At 49.2% G+C, this 13,157-nt stretch overlaps 1 protein-coding gene across 1 annotated transcript in view; it reads right to left on the bottom strand.

The window, feature by feature from the left end:
* Acer1 (alkaline ceramidase 1) overlaps positions 1–5,219 on the bottom strand; it is a 22,194-nt gene extending 16,975 nt beyond the window's left edge. Inside the window, exon 1 of the mRNA XM_050125283.1 lies at positions 5,121–5,219. Within this exon, the coding sequence (XP_049981240.1) occupies positions 5,121–5,213 (93 nt within the window). The 5' untranslated portion in view covers positions 5,214–5,219. The remainder of the gene's footprint in view (positions 1–5,120) is intronic.
* Positions 5,220–13,157: the final 7,938 nt, after the last annotated feature.

Below are 13,157 nucleotides of genomic sequence, written 5' to 3' on the forward strand. Positions count from 1 at the left end.
GAGAGACCCGACAGCTCTGCTGGAGCAGAGACGCCATGCTCAACTCTCCCAGGATGGACAGAGGCTAGAATCTTCCCGGTAAGCGCACCTTGGGGTGCTTACACACATTATTAGAAATGGGCTAGTCCAGGTGCGAGAATTAGCCTGTAAGGGCTAGAGTTCATGGGCCAAGCAGTTCTTAAATGAATACAGTTTGCGTGTTGTTATTTCGGGCATGAGCTAGCCAAGCGGCCGGGGTGTTGGGGACGCAGCCCTGCCGCTCATATTTCAACACCTCAGCAATTCGGAGCACTTGTTGTGCTTGTCAAAGCCAAGTTCAGTTCCCAGCACCCACATCAGACAGCTCACGAGCGCCTGTAAGTCCAGCACGAGTCAGCCACTGCCTTTTTCTCAAGGCTCCTGGACACATATAGCACACACCCACACAGATACACAGACACATAGACAAACAAACACACATGTGCAGATAAGTACATAAATATAGTCCCTGGGAGCCTGGGAGCCTTGAAACTCCAAGCATTTGGCAAACCCAAAGCCAGCTGGCCAGTGCAAACAGGGGCAAAGTGTAGGTCACCCTCCACCCCACTGCAGCCAGCTCTCCTGGGCCTTCCCACAGGTCCTACTTGGTTCCTTCAGCCCACGGACATGCATCATCCAGGTGCCCCAGCCGATGTCGTGCTATGACGCTCACCTCTCAAGGAGGGTCCATGGCTCCTTGCTTCTGGCTTGGCCCTGGTTCCGTCTGCATACAACCTGGTCTCTAATTTCTTCCACACCACCAGCCAGGCGCCCTTCTCCTGGGCACCATAGTCTCAGACCATTTTCACTCCCATCCTGATTTCCTGGTGCTGCCATTTCCTTTTCTATTACCCCCTTCCTCAGTTAGCAGTCAGGTGCCTGGAACCTCGGCCACACGCCCGGCTTCTGTGTAGTGTATCTTCCGCTTGTCCTCACACACACACACACACACACACACACACACACACACACACACACACACACTTCTGAGGGCACGCACATGCACGTACCCCCCCCCACATATGCATAATTTAAAATTTTAAAGAACTTTTTGGTTACTTTGAGACAGGGTCTCTTAATATAGCCTTGGCTGTTCTAGAACTTGCAATGTAGATGAGGCTGGCCTTGAACTCACAGAGATCCTGCCTGTTTTTGGTGCGCTGGGATTAAAAGCTTGGTTACCATTCCTGGCCAAAATAAGTCTTTGCAACGTGTAATTTAAAAGTTTGTTCAGTGGGAATGGTGGCGTGCTCCTTTAATTCTGGAGCTCTGGATGTAGAGGCAGGCAGTTCTTGGTGAGTTTCAGGACAGCATGGTCTACATAGTATGTTTCAGGACAGCCAGTGCCTGTCTAAAGAAAAAAAATTATTAAGAATAGACAAGAAAGCCGGGCAGTGGTGGTGCACTCCTTTAATCCTAGCACTCGGGAGGCAGAGGCAGGTGGACATCTGTGAGTTCAAGGCCAGCTTGGTCTACAAAGTGAGTTCCAAGACAGCCAGAGCTACTCAGAGAAACCCTGTCAGGAACACTACTCTACCCCACACACACACAGAAAAAAAGAAAAGAAAAGAAAAATGAAAAGGAAAAAGAGAAGACCAGTGCAGTGGCATTGCCTGTTATTCCAGCAACTGGGAAACTGAGGCAGGAGGATCTTGAGTTAGAGGCTAGCCTGGGCTATGAGCCAGACTCTATGACAAGTGCAGGTGATTCATTCTCAAAGCCACCTTCTCCTACTGTGGGCTGTGGCTCAGGAAATCACTGTAAATATACTCCACTTTTTCCTGGGGAGCCTTCTGGTGATTCGCTTGTTTTATTTTGTCCATGTGTGTGGATCAGCAGAGGTTTGAATGGAATCGGGATCCATAGCCCCATAGGGAGTAGCGCTATTAAGAGGTGTGGCCTTAGTGGAGGAAGCGTGTCCTGTGGAGGTCTCAAAGGCTAACGTTAGGCCTAGTATATGTCAGTCTCCTGCTACCCACTGATCACGACATAGATCTCTCAGCTCCGTTTCCAGCACCGTGTCTACCTGCACGTCACCCTGCTCTTCCCAGGACAACAGTGGATTAAACCTCTGAAACTGTAAACCAACCCCAATTAGATACTTTCCTTTATAAGAATTGCCGTGGGGGGGCTGGAGAGATGGCTCAGTGGTTAAGAGCACTGCCTGCTCTTCCAAACGTCCTGAGTTCAATTCCCAGCAACCACATGGTGGCTCACAACCATCTGGAATGAGGTCTGGTGCCCTCTTCTGGCCTGCAGACATACACACATTGTATACATAATAAATAAATATATAAATATTTAAAAAAAAAAAAAAAGAATTGCCGTGGTCACGGTGTCTCTTCGCGGCAATAGAAACCCTAACTAAGACAAGGGACAACCTTGGGTGTCATTCCTCAATGGCTCTCTGTCCTGTTGGAGGCAGGGTTCCTGCTTGCCCAGAGCTGGACGGACACAATCAGATGCACGCCAGCCAGCTGCAGACGTGCATTCACGTAGTCACAGCCTCCATCACCTGTTCCCATCTATGTGTATAGGCACATATGTATATGTGACTCAACAGCCTGAATTGCTTTCTAAGTTTATAAATCCTGTCTGCTGAGATGGTTTCTCATGCTAAAACTAATTGTCAGGGGGCACTGACTAGCCAAGGCTGGACCGTGGTTCCTACAGTCTATGTACTGTATGCCAACATGGAGCAACAAGAAGGGGATAGCCCACATACACTAAGAACAAACTTGTATCTGGGTGGTGGTGGTGCATGCCTTTAATCCCAGCACTTGGGAGGTAGAGGCAGGCGGATCTCTGTGAGTTTGAGGCCAGCTTGGCCTACAAAGTGAGTTCCAGGATAGGCTGGGCCATAATGAGAAACTATGTCTCCAAAACAAAGAAACAAACAAACTTATTTTTCTCTTTTTTGGCAGTGTCTCCTGTAGCCCAGGCTGACCTTCAACTCACCACGTAGCTGAGGCACTCTTGGGGATAATCCCCCTCAGTCTCTAAAGCGCTGGGATGATAGGCGCACCGTGATTGGTTTTCTTTCCTTCCTTCCCTTCCCTTCAATTTCCACCCTGTCCTTTTGACAGCCGCATCCAGTAGTCCAGGCTAGATTGGAAGTCACACCCAGGCCATGGTGGCCTAGTTCTTGGCAATCTTCCCTGCCTCTCAGCTTCCTGAGGTTGGCAGGCATGGGACATCACCACACCCTGCTTCTGCCAATAAAGTTTTATTGCTTACAACCTTATCCAGGCTCATTTACATATCCCTCAGGGCTCTCCGCCTTGTTGCAGTGGAAATAAACCCTGGAAAAAGACCCAGTTCGCACAGCCAGAAACTCTCACCAGTTAGGTCTCTCTGGTCCCCCAACCTCTACACAGAAGAGCATGCAGAGACAGAATAAATACATGGACAAATAAGATATATTAGGAAAAATTAAAAACAAGGTCAGGTGTGATGGCAGGCGCCTTTGATAGTACTTGGGAGACTGAGTTCGAATGGGGTGGATATGGATCTCGAGATCGCTGTCTGGACTACAGAGTGAGCCCCAGACAAAAGCAAAGAACCAAATGGATTCATACTGAGGAACGTTTCATTCTCATTTTGTGAAACACCGGACTGCGCGTGGAAATGTCCCAGTGGCTGAGGGTGTGAGGTCTCCCTGTCCTGGGCTGTGTGGTGACCAGGTGTGATGGGCGCTACTGCCCACTAGGGCTGCACGATGGGCATTTGGAGCTGAAAGGCCGAGGCCCAGTCAAACCTGACTTAGTACACGCTAGGGACCTTTTATTGGGGACCCACCATAACGGACTAAGATGTCTAGAGAATTTCTGGGCCATAAGGGCGTCTGGGAGAGCAGAAAGAGTAACTGTAGAAACCCAGTTCTCTCCTGCCTCTCCCAAATGGTCGAACCAGTTTCAAATTTGTCTGAACACTAGGTGGTAACGGAGAACCATGGACAGACCACGCAGAAACAAGCCCCTTATTGGGGATTCTAGGCAGGAGGAGGGGCTCCACCCTGACCACACCCCAGCCCCTCCCTGGGGGGTTCCAGGCAGGGCAGAGGTCACATGACAACTTTTGATTCTCTCCTTCTAGCATGTCAGCCCCAGAGATTGAATTCAGGTTGTTGGTTTTTACCCCAAACCATCTTATCAGTCATTTCTGCATTTTGTTGCTAGGAAACACAGACGCACACAGAAACACACACATGCACGCACACACACACATGCACACACACAAGTGTGCCTTGTATCTGCCAAGCTGAAGCTCAAAGTCTAGTTTTAGGTACGAAGCTAGTTTCCAGCTATCTTGGTCCCCTGGAGCACCTGTTGGCGTCTCCGCGTCTCCCCACAAGGCTGTGTGGATCAGATGAGATTGTGGAGGGGAAAGGTCTGTACGATGTACACACAGCAAACGCTGAGTAAAAGCTAGCATTGGGTGTGGTGGGTGCGGGCTTCCAGTCCCAGCGTTCGCATCCAAACGCCAGAGGACACGCGTGGCAGCTAGCCCGGGCTGCATGTTCCAGAACCTGTCTCCAGAGAAGGGAAGTGATGATGCTTGCTGTGGTTAAGCAGCTGTCTTCCAGGCAGTGACAGCGAGCTCGTGTCGCCTCCTCTACCTACCTTCATCTTTCAAGTTTCTCCAACACTGTCGCTGCGGATGACGACTGAAAGCTGAGTACGCCCAGTGCTGTGTGTCAGCAGGCACAGGAAGGTAAAAATCGCAGTGGTTCAAATAGGATCATGGAAGGGGAAAAGTGGGATGCGTTGAATATCCTTGGCTGGAGGATTGCAGATAAAAGGACAGGCATCCTTACTTCCTCCAGAAAGTCTGCCTAGGTTCAACCTCACTGACTCCAAAAGCCTCCTCTGGGAGTTCTAAAGGCTGCCAATGCACCCACCATCACAGCACCATTCCTCAGAAGTGAGTCTAAAAACCTACCATTGATCTCAGTTCTACATGATGACGAATGAATGAATGGATACAAGCTGAGACAGCCAACTGCTCTTACAAGATTCCCTGCGGAGGAGCTGTGTCTTAATCCAACATTCGGTAAACCTTTCCCATCCCACCCTGGCCAGAGCCCCTGCCCAGGCCCTTACCGTATTGTAGAACTCAGCCACCAGTTCCGAGTGCTGGAAATTACTCTCGCACCAATCCACCTCAGAGCTCTGGTAGGCAAAGATGCTGGACATCTTTGCTCTGGAATCGGTGCACGCGTCTTGTGCCTGGCAGAGGCGCGCCAGCCGAGTGAGCCTACAAGTGCCCAGCCCAGGCGAGGTGGGGACAGAACAGCTCAGGGCCCCCGGAGCAGGCTGAGAGGAAAAACCTGCTGGGCGGCTCAAATATTGCACCAGGTAGCCTGGCAGATGTGCACGGTAGGGCACCGAGGCCGCCCTGGGCAGCGGCTGAGGGGGTGGTGCTGTTCGGGTTGGGCGACAATGAGAAGGGTGGAGGCCACCCAAGCAGGCACTTGAGGAGCAAGACGTGAAGGGACTAACAGCTTTAATACTGTGTATTAATACTTTGATACAGAGCAGCGCCCACTGGGTAGAGTGCTCCGAGGTCTACCCCAGCACCCACGGAACTAGTTGTGGTGGACACGCTTGTCACCCCAAAGTTCAGTAGCAGAGGCAGGAGGATGGGGCATTTAAGGCTGGACTGGGCTACGTAGTGAGGACCTCATCTCCAAAGAAAAAGTAAAAATCAGGCTAAGGTGCTGGAGAGATGGCTCAGGGGTTAAGTGTAACATCGGCTGCTCTCCCAGAGGACCTGGGTTCAGTTTCCAGCACCCGCACGGTGGCTCACAGCCATCACCCATAACTTGGTTCCAGGGGACCGGACTCCCACCTTCCGGCCTCCGTGGGACACCAGTCACGCACGTGGTACACAGACGTACGAACAAGCAAATGTTCAAGCACATAGAATAAAATAGCACTTTAAAAATGTCTCAGGAGGAGCAGGGCTGGACTCTGTTGGGGGGCGGGGGGCACTGACCTGGCGTGTAGGAAGCCCCGGGATCCATGGCGGGAGATGACAGCACACACCTGTCAACCCAGTATTCAGGAGGTGGGGGCAGAAAGATCCGGAGTTCAAGGCTACAGAGTAAGTCTGAGGCCAGACTGAGCTAATGAGACCCCATCTGGGAGGCAGAGGCATAGGGGTCCCTCTGAGTACAAGGCCAGCCAGGTCTACATAATGAGTTCCCTGGGCTACACAAAGAAACCCTGTCTCAAAAAAAAAAAAAAAAAAAAAAAAAAAAAAAAACAAAAGAACCAACCAAATAAACAAACAAAAAAAAAATCACCAAATAATAAGTCTGCAGAGGTTCAACAGTTCCCGTTTTGCAGTCAGGGAGTAACCTTCCATGGTGGTAAAAGCTCTGGTTGGCTTTTTTTTTTTTTCATTGGTGTTTGGGACAGGCTCTCACGGTGTAGCTCAGGCTGACCTGAAACTAGCAATTCTCCTGTTTCAGCCTTCTTAATTCTGAGTTGGCAGAAGTGAATTCCCATCGACTCTTGACTCAATTATCTGGCTGTCATAGAGAACCGGGGCATGTCCCCCGCATCTATCCCCATTGGGCTTAGCTCTGCCCTCTTGGAGACCTTCCTGTGTGGCCCTGCGCTGTGGAATGTCCCTTGAGCAGCAGGTTGTCTTCCCGCGGAAGTCATCTAGGGATGAGGGAACCTGGAGACATCCCACGTGGGGTTCCTGAGTCCTGACTTCTCAGGACTGAGGGAGAGACTGCAAAGCACCTACCTGGTTTCCTAACTTGGGCCATGAATTCACCTCTCTGATTCTAAATTTGCTCTCCTGTGGTTTAAGGGGGTTGATAACCAGCTGCTGAGCACAAGCAGGGCTTCGCCTCCATACTCTACGGCAGTAATCCTTTTCATATGCATTGCATTGGTGCATTTATTTATTTGGTGCCTGTGCAGGTCCGAGGACAACTCTCAGGACTTGCTCTTTCTACTGAGAGGCTGGTGGCCAGGGCCGGCAGCAAGTGTCTTTACCCAGAGTCCTGTGGTGCAGCCAGTGAGCTTGCTCCTTGAGGACACCACACACAGGTATGTGCTTTCTTCCCCACCCCCCCCCACCTTTTTTTGTTTAGTTTTCTGGGTTTTTTTGTTTGTTTTTTTTTTTTTTGTTTTGTTTGTTTTTTTGTTTTTTTTTGAGACGGGTTTCTCTGTGTAACAGTCTTAGCTGTTCTGGAACACACTCTGTAGACCAGGCTGGCCTCAAACTCACAGAGATCCACCTGCCTCTGCCTCCTGAGGGCTGGGATTAAAGGTGTGCACCACCACTGCCCAGCTGGGCTTGATTTTCTGCCTGCATAAGTATAGAATTTAGGATGGACTCCAACATACCATCCCCCTGCCTCAGGCTTCCAAGTGTTGGGATAACAGGCTTGGACAACCATACTCTGCTTTAAGTTGTTATTTTCCTGTATATAAGAACTCTCTCGGGGCTGGAGAGATGGCTCAGTGGTTAAGAGCATTGCCTGCTCTTCCAAAGGTCCTGAGTTCAATTCCCAGCAACCACATGGTGGCTCACAACCATCTGTAATGGGGTCTGGTGCCCTCTTCTGGCCTGCAGGCATACACATAGACAGAATATTGTATACATAATAAATAAATAAATAAATAAATAAATAAATAAATAAAAAAAGAACTCTCTCAGGGGGCTGGAGAGATGGTTCAGAGGTTAAGAGCCCTGACTGCTCTTCTAGAGGACCTGAGTTCAATTCCCAGCAACCACAGGGTGGCTCACAACCACCTATAATGAGATCTCGTGCCCTACATGCCAGAGCACTGTATATATAATAAATAAATCTTTAAAAAAATAAACCTCTCTCTCTGTGGTGTTAATGATTGGGATGAGTGTCTTACTGGGGGATTCTAGGCAGGGCTTCACCCTGACCACGCCCCCAGCCCTTCACTGGGGATTCTGGGCGGGGCTCCACCCTGACCATGCCCCAGCCCCTCACTGGGGATTCTACGAAGACACTTTATGGTTGAGCCATGCCCCAGCCCAGAAAACCATCAGCAAATAGAACAGTACTCAGCATTCAGTAAACATCCACTGAGGGCTGAGATGTGGTTCCATGGTCAAAGCTTGCCTTGCCACAAGTCCACAAGGGCTTTGGTTCCATCTTTACCACAGTAGTAAAATAAAATAAAATGTGATAATGCTAAAAGGAGAGGAAATTATGCACTTGGAATGCTGAGGGAAGAGGAGATGAATTCTCTACTGCTCTAGACCACATGAGATGGCATTTAAAAAATATATTAAATAATGCAGATGTGGCAACACACATCTATAATCCTAGCACTAAGATATTGGGGTAGTAGGATCAGAAGTTTGAGGCCTGCCTGGGCTATGGGAGACTGTCTGAAAAAAGGAACGAAAAGCCCAGGCATAGTGGTGCACACCTGTAATCCCAGGGAGGCAGAGGCAGGCAGATCGACAGAGCAAATTCCAGGACAGACAGGGATACACAGAGAAAGCCTGTCTCAGAAAACCAAACCAAACCAAACAAAAAAATAAGTAAAATAAAAATAAATGAATACAATAACATAAGGTAAAATTTTAGCCAGACTTGGTGGCATCCACCTTTAATCTTAGCACTCTGGAGGCAGAGGCAGATAGATCTCTGTGATTTTTTGAGGGGGGGTTCAAGACAGGGTTTCTCTATAGTTTTGGAAACTGTCCTGGAAATCGCTATATAGACCAGGATGGCCTCGAACTCACAGAGATCGGCCTGCCTCTGCCTCTGAGTGCTAGGATTAAAGGCGTGCGCCACCACTGCCCAGCTGATCTCTGTAATTTTAAAGCCAGACTGAGCTACATAGACAGTTCCAGGCTGGGCTACATAGTGAGATCCTGCCTCAAAAAAGCCCATAATATCAAAAATAAAGATGGAGATGTAGCTCAGCGGCAAGTCCATGCCTAGAATCTGCGAAAGCCCTGTATTCCATTCCAGTACTGAAGAAAGTGTGTGTGTGTACATATATATGTATATGTGTGCGTCTGTGTATGCATGTATGTATGCATGTATGTGTTAGGTTGGGAGCGTAGGCCCCAGTCCCTGGCAGGTATCTCAGCCCCCGGCCTGATCTGGACTTCAAATCCCAGCAGGCCAGGTCCTAAACACTACCACCCTGGGGGTAGGGTCAGGACCACTCCCTAGGGTACTTAAGTGATCCCCCAAAAGAAGAACACGTGGTCTCCCTGTCTTCCTCCCAGGGGTTGCGTTTCTGTGGCTTCCTGGCTTCCCCCTCAGGGCCACCCGAGAGCGCAGCTCTCCCATTAAACCTGGATATTTCTTAATTTGGCTTGTTTTGATTTGGCTTGATTGGGAATTTTTGCATCGTCAGGGAGCTCGCATTAGGAAATATTCCTAACATTATGTATGTGTATATGTATGTGTATGTGTTGGGGAAGACCACTTGTTTGTTCCCAGCTGCCCAGAACAAAAATAATCACACAGAAATCTGTATTAATTTCAATACTGTTTCGCCAATAGCTTAAGTATATTTCTGGCTAACTCTTATATCTTAAATTAACCCATTTCTATTAATCTGTGTATTGTCATGTGGCTATGTCTTACTGGCAAGGTTCCAGTGCATCTGTCCCCAGTGGTGGCTGCATGGCTTCTCTCAACTCTGCCTTCTTTCTCCCAGCATTCAGTTAATTTGTCCCCACCTAGTTCTATTCTACCCTATCACAGGTCAAGGCAGCTTCTTTATTCATTAACCAATAAAACAACACATATACAAAAGGACTTCCCACACCATGTATGTTTATTATGCATGTGAATATATGCAATGTCTGTATGTATGTGCATGCATATATGCGTATATGTGTGTATGTGTTTGCATGTACATATGCATGTTGTCTTAGTTAGGGTTTCTATTGCTTTGATGAAACACCATGACCAAAAAGCAAGTTGGGGAGGAAAGGGCTTATTTGGCTTACAAATCCACATCACTGTTCATCACTGAAGAAAGTCAGGACAGGAAGGAACTTACACAGGCAGGAACCTGGAGGCAGGAGCTGGTGCAAAGGCCATAAAGGGATTGATCCCATGGCTTGCTCAGCCTGCTTTCTTATAGATCCTAGGACCACCAGCCCAGGGTTGGCATCACCCACAGTGGGCTGAACCCTCCCATACTGATCACTAATGAGAAAAAAAACTTACAGTTGGATCTCTTAGGGTCATTTTCTCAATGGAGGCTCCTTCCTCTCTGATAACTTTAGGTTGTCAAGTTGATACAAAACCAGCCAGTACATATGTACATGCATATGTATGCCATGTATTTGTGAAAGTATGTGTGCACTGTGTATATGTGTGCATGTATATATGCATGAGTATGCTGAGGTGTGTATAGACATATACACTGTATGCATATGTGTATATATGTTGCCTTAGTTTGGGTTTCTATTGCTGTGGAGAGACAACATGACCACCGCAACTCTTATAAGAAAAGCGTTTAACTGGGTGGTTTACTTATGGTTCAGAGGTTCAGTCAGTTATCTTGTCAGGGAGCATGGTGGTAAGCAGGCAGACATGGTGCTGACTACATCTTGATCAGAAAGCAACAGGAAGTAGACTGAGATACTGGGTTGTATCTTGAGCATAGGAAACCTCAAAGCCTGCCCCCCAGTGACACACTTCCTCCGATAAGACCACACGTCCTAGTAGTGCTATTCCCTATAAGCTTATGGGGGCCAATTGCATTCAAACTACCACATACGTATGTGTATAAATGTGTGTACACATGTGTATGTATGTATATGTGTGTGTGCATACATATGTATATGCATGCGTAGGTGTAGGTGTCTGACGCTCTCGACCTCTTGTTCCTCTGGGACTGTCTCTGTTCACACTGCTCCCTCCTATCTTTTTGAACTTGGAGATCCTCCCACATCTGCCTCCCAAGTGCTGGCATTAAAGGTGTCTTCCTCATTTTTAAACTTGTGTGTGTGTTTCTGTGATGTACCTGTGTGGGCCTGCAGGACACATCTGCAGGTCAGAGGGCAGCTGTGTGTAGAGAGTTCTCTCCTCCCCCCTTTCATGGCTCTCAGGGTTCGAAATGGGACATCAGACTTGGGCACCAAGCACCTTCATGCCATGAAACATATGCTCACTCCTCTGTTGGCTTTCAAATTACATTGTGTATTACCCCACGCGTGCATGTGGAGGCCAGAAAGGAGTGTCTGTCCATCATTCTCCTCCCAGCCCACCCTTCCAGAGCCTGGGGCTGGAGTCTCCACCCACACAGCAAGCAGTCCCCAGCAGAGCCATCTTTCCAGCCTCTTTGCCCTAGTTTTTTTGAGGCAGTGTCTGTCACTGAACCTGGCGCTGGGCTGGCTGGCTAATGATCCCAGGATCCTCCTGTCTCTTCTTCCCCAGTGCTTGGGATGCAGGCACCACGCCCAGCACATCAGTGTTCCTAACTGCTGAACCATGTCTCCATCCCAGGCAACGTCTTAATAATAAACTAAGGGTTGGAGTGACAGCTCAGTGGTTAAGATCACCGGCTGCTCTTGAGGGGGACCTGGAAACTGAACCACATGGAGCAGTTCTCAGTGGCCTGTAAGTCCAGCTGGAAGAGGCTGGAAAGATGGCTCTTGGTTAAGAGCCCTTGCTGTGTCATCCTGAAGACTAAGTTCAGATTCCAGTACTCGTAAAACAAGCCAGGTGCATCCGCAGATGCCAGCTACTCTGGCTCTGAGTGGGAAGAGACGCGGGGACTGCTTGCTGTGTGGGTGGAGACTCCAGCCCCAGGCTCTGGAAGGGTGGGCTGGGAGAATGATGGGCACTCCTTTCTGGCCTCCACACGCATGCGTGGGGTAATACACAATGTAATTTGAAAACAAAAGAGGGGTGAGCATATGTGGATGCCAGAATGGAAAGCGAAACCCTCAGGGTGGGTACCATCTCCCAGGGATGCTCTCGAACTCCTCTTGCCTCCACATCCCGAGTGCTGGAACGACAGGCATCCGCCAGCATGCCCAACAAGCCCTTCTCTTTTTAAAATTTAACTTTATCTTTAAAAAGAAACAGGTTCTTTAAAATATTATGGGTGTGCGTGCGTCTGTGCACGTGTACGGAAGGGGGCGTGTGATTTCTTCCGCCCCGCCCCACATACACCCGCAGCTGGAGTTACAGGCAACCTTGAGCTGTTCCATGTGGGCTCAGTGTCCAGGTCCCCCTCTCTTAACCACTGAGCCGTCTCTCCAACCCTTAGCTTATTGTTAAGAAGTTCTCTGGGTTGGAGACATGGTTCAGCAGTTAGCAACACTAGCTACTCTTCCAGAGGACCTGGGTTCAATTTCCAGCACCCACATGTCAGCTCACAACTGTCTGTAACTCCAGTTCTAGGGGATCTGATGCCCTCACACAGATATACATGCAGGCAAAACATCAATGTGCATAAAATAAAAATAAATTTTAAAAAATCCTTTTTTTAAAAAAAGTTCTCATTATGTAGCCCAGGTTGGCCTGGAATTGACAGTGATCCTCTTGCCTCATCCTCCTGGGTGCTGAGCTGACAGGCAGGTGCCCTCCCGAGACTCAGACATTAGGGAAGACAGCCCAAGGGAACACTGCATGGCCATTCCTGCCCCTGTGCACCAGGCAGCTTGGCTGCAATTAGTCCTACACACCCAGAACCTTTGAACTTGACCATTGGCCAGAAATCCCAGCTGGTGCCAGGCGTGGAGGCACACACCTGTTCCAGCACTCTGCAGGTGGAGGCAGGAGGATCAGTTGCACAGAGTGAGGAGACCCTGCGTGTCCCAGTGGCTCTGCTCCTGTATTCATTATGTGCGCACGGGCCACGGCAGGTGTGCAAGGACAGCTGGAGGGAATGGGTCCTTGTGGGTGGTGTAAGGTCTCAACTGAGGTGAATGGCAGAGGTGCCTGTTTAACATATCAAAGCTGGACCCGGGCTTTGGGCTCTCCCAGCATCCCTCAGTTCTTACCTATTGCAGGGTATGGCTGGCATAATCCCACCTTCTACCCTGAACTCTCCAGTCCAGGGGCTGGGCTGCCCTTCCCCAGAAGCTTCTCTGTATATAGGTCAGACAGGTTGGTTACCCACCCCTTTTGTACCTTTGGCCTCCTGGCTGCT

Source organism: Alexandromys fortis, unplaced genomic scaffold, assembly GCF_014885135.2.
Source record: "Alexandromys fortis isolate MF-2015 unplaced genomic scaffold, M_Fortis_MF-2015_v1.1 scaffold_243, whole genome shotgun sequence".
In the NCBI taxonomy this organism is placed as follows: domain Eukaryota; kingdom Metazoa; phylum Chordata; class Mammalia; order Rodentia; family Cricetidae; genus Alexandromys; species Alexandromys fortis.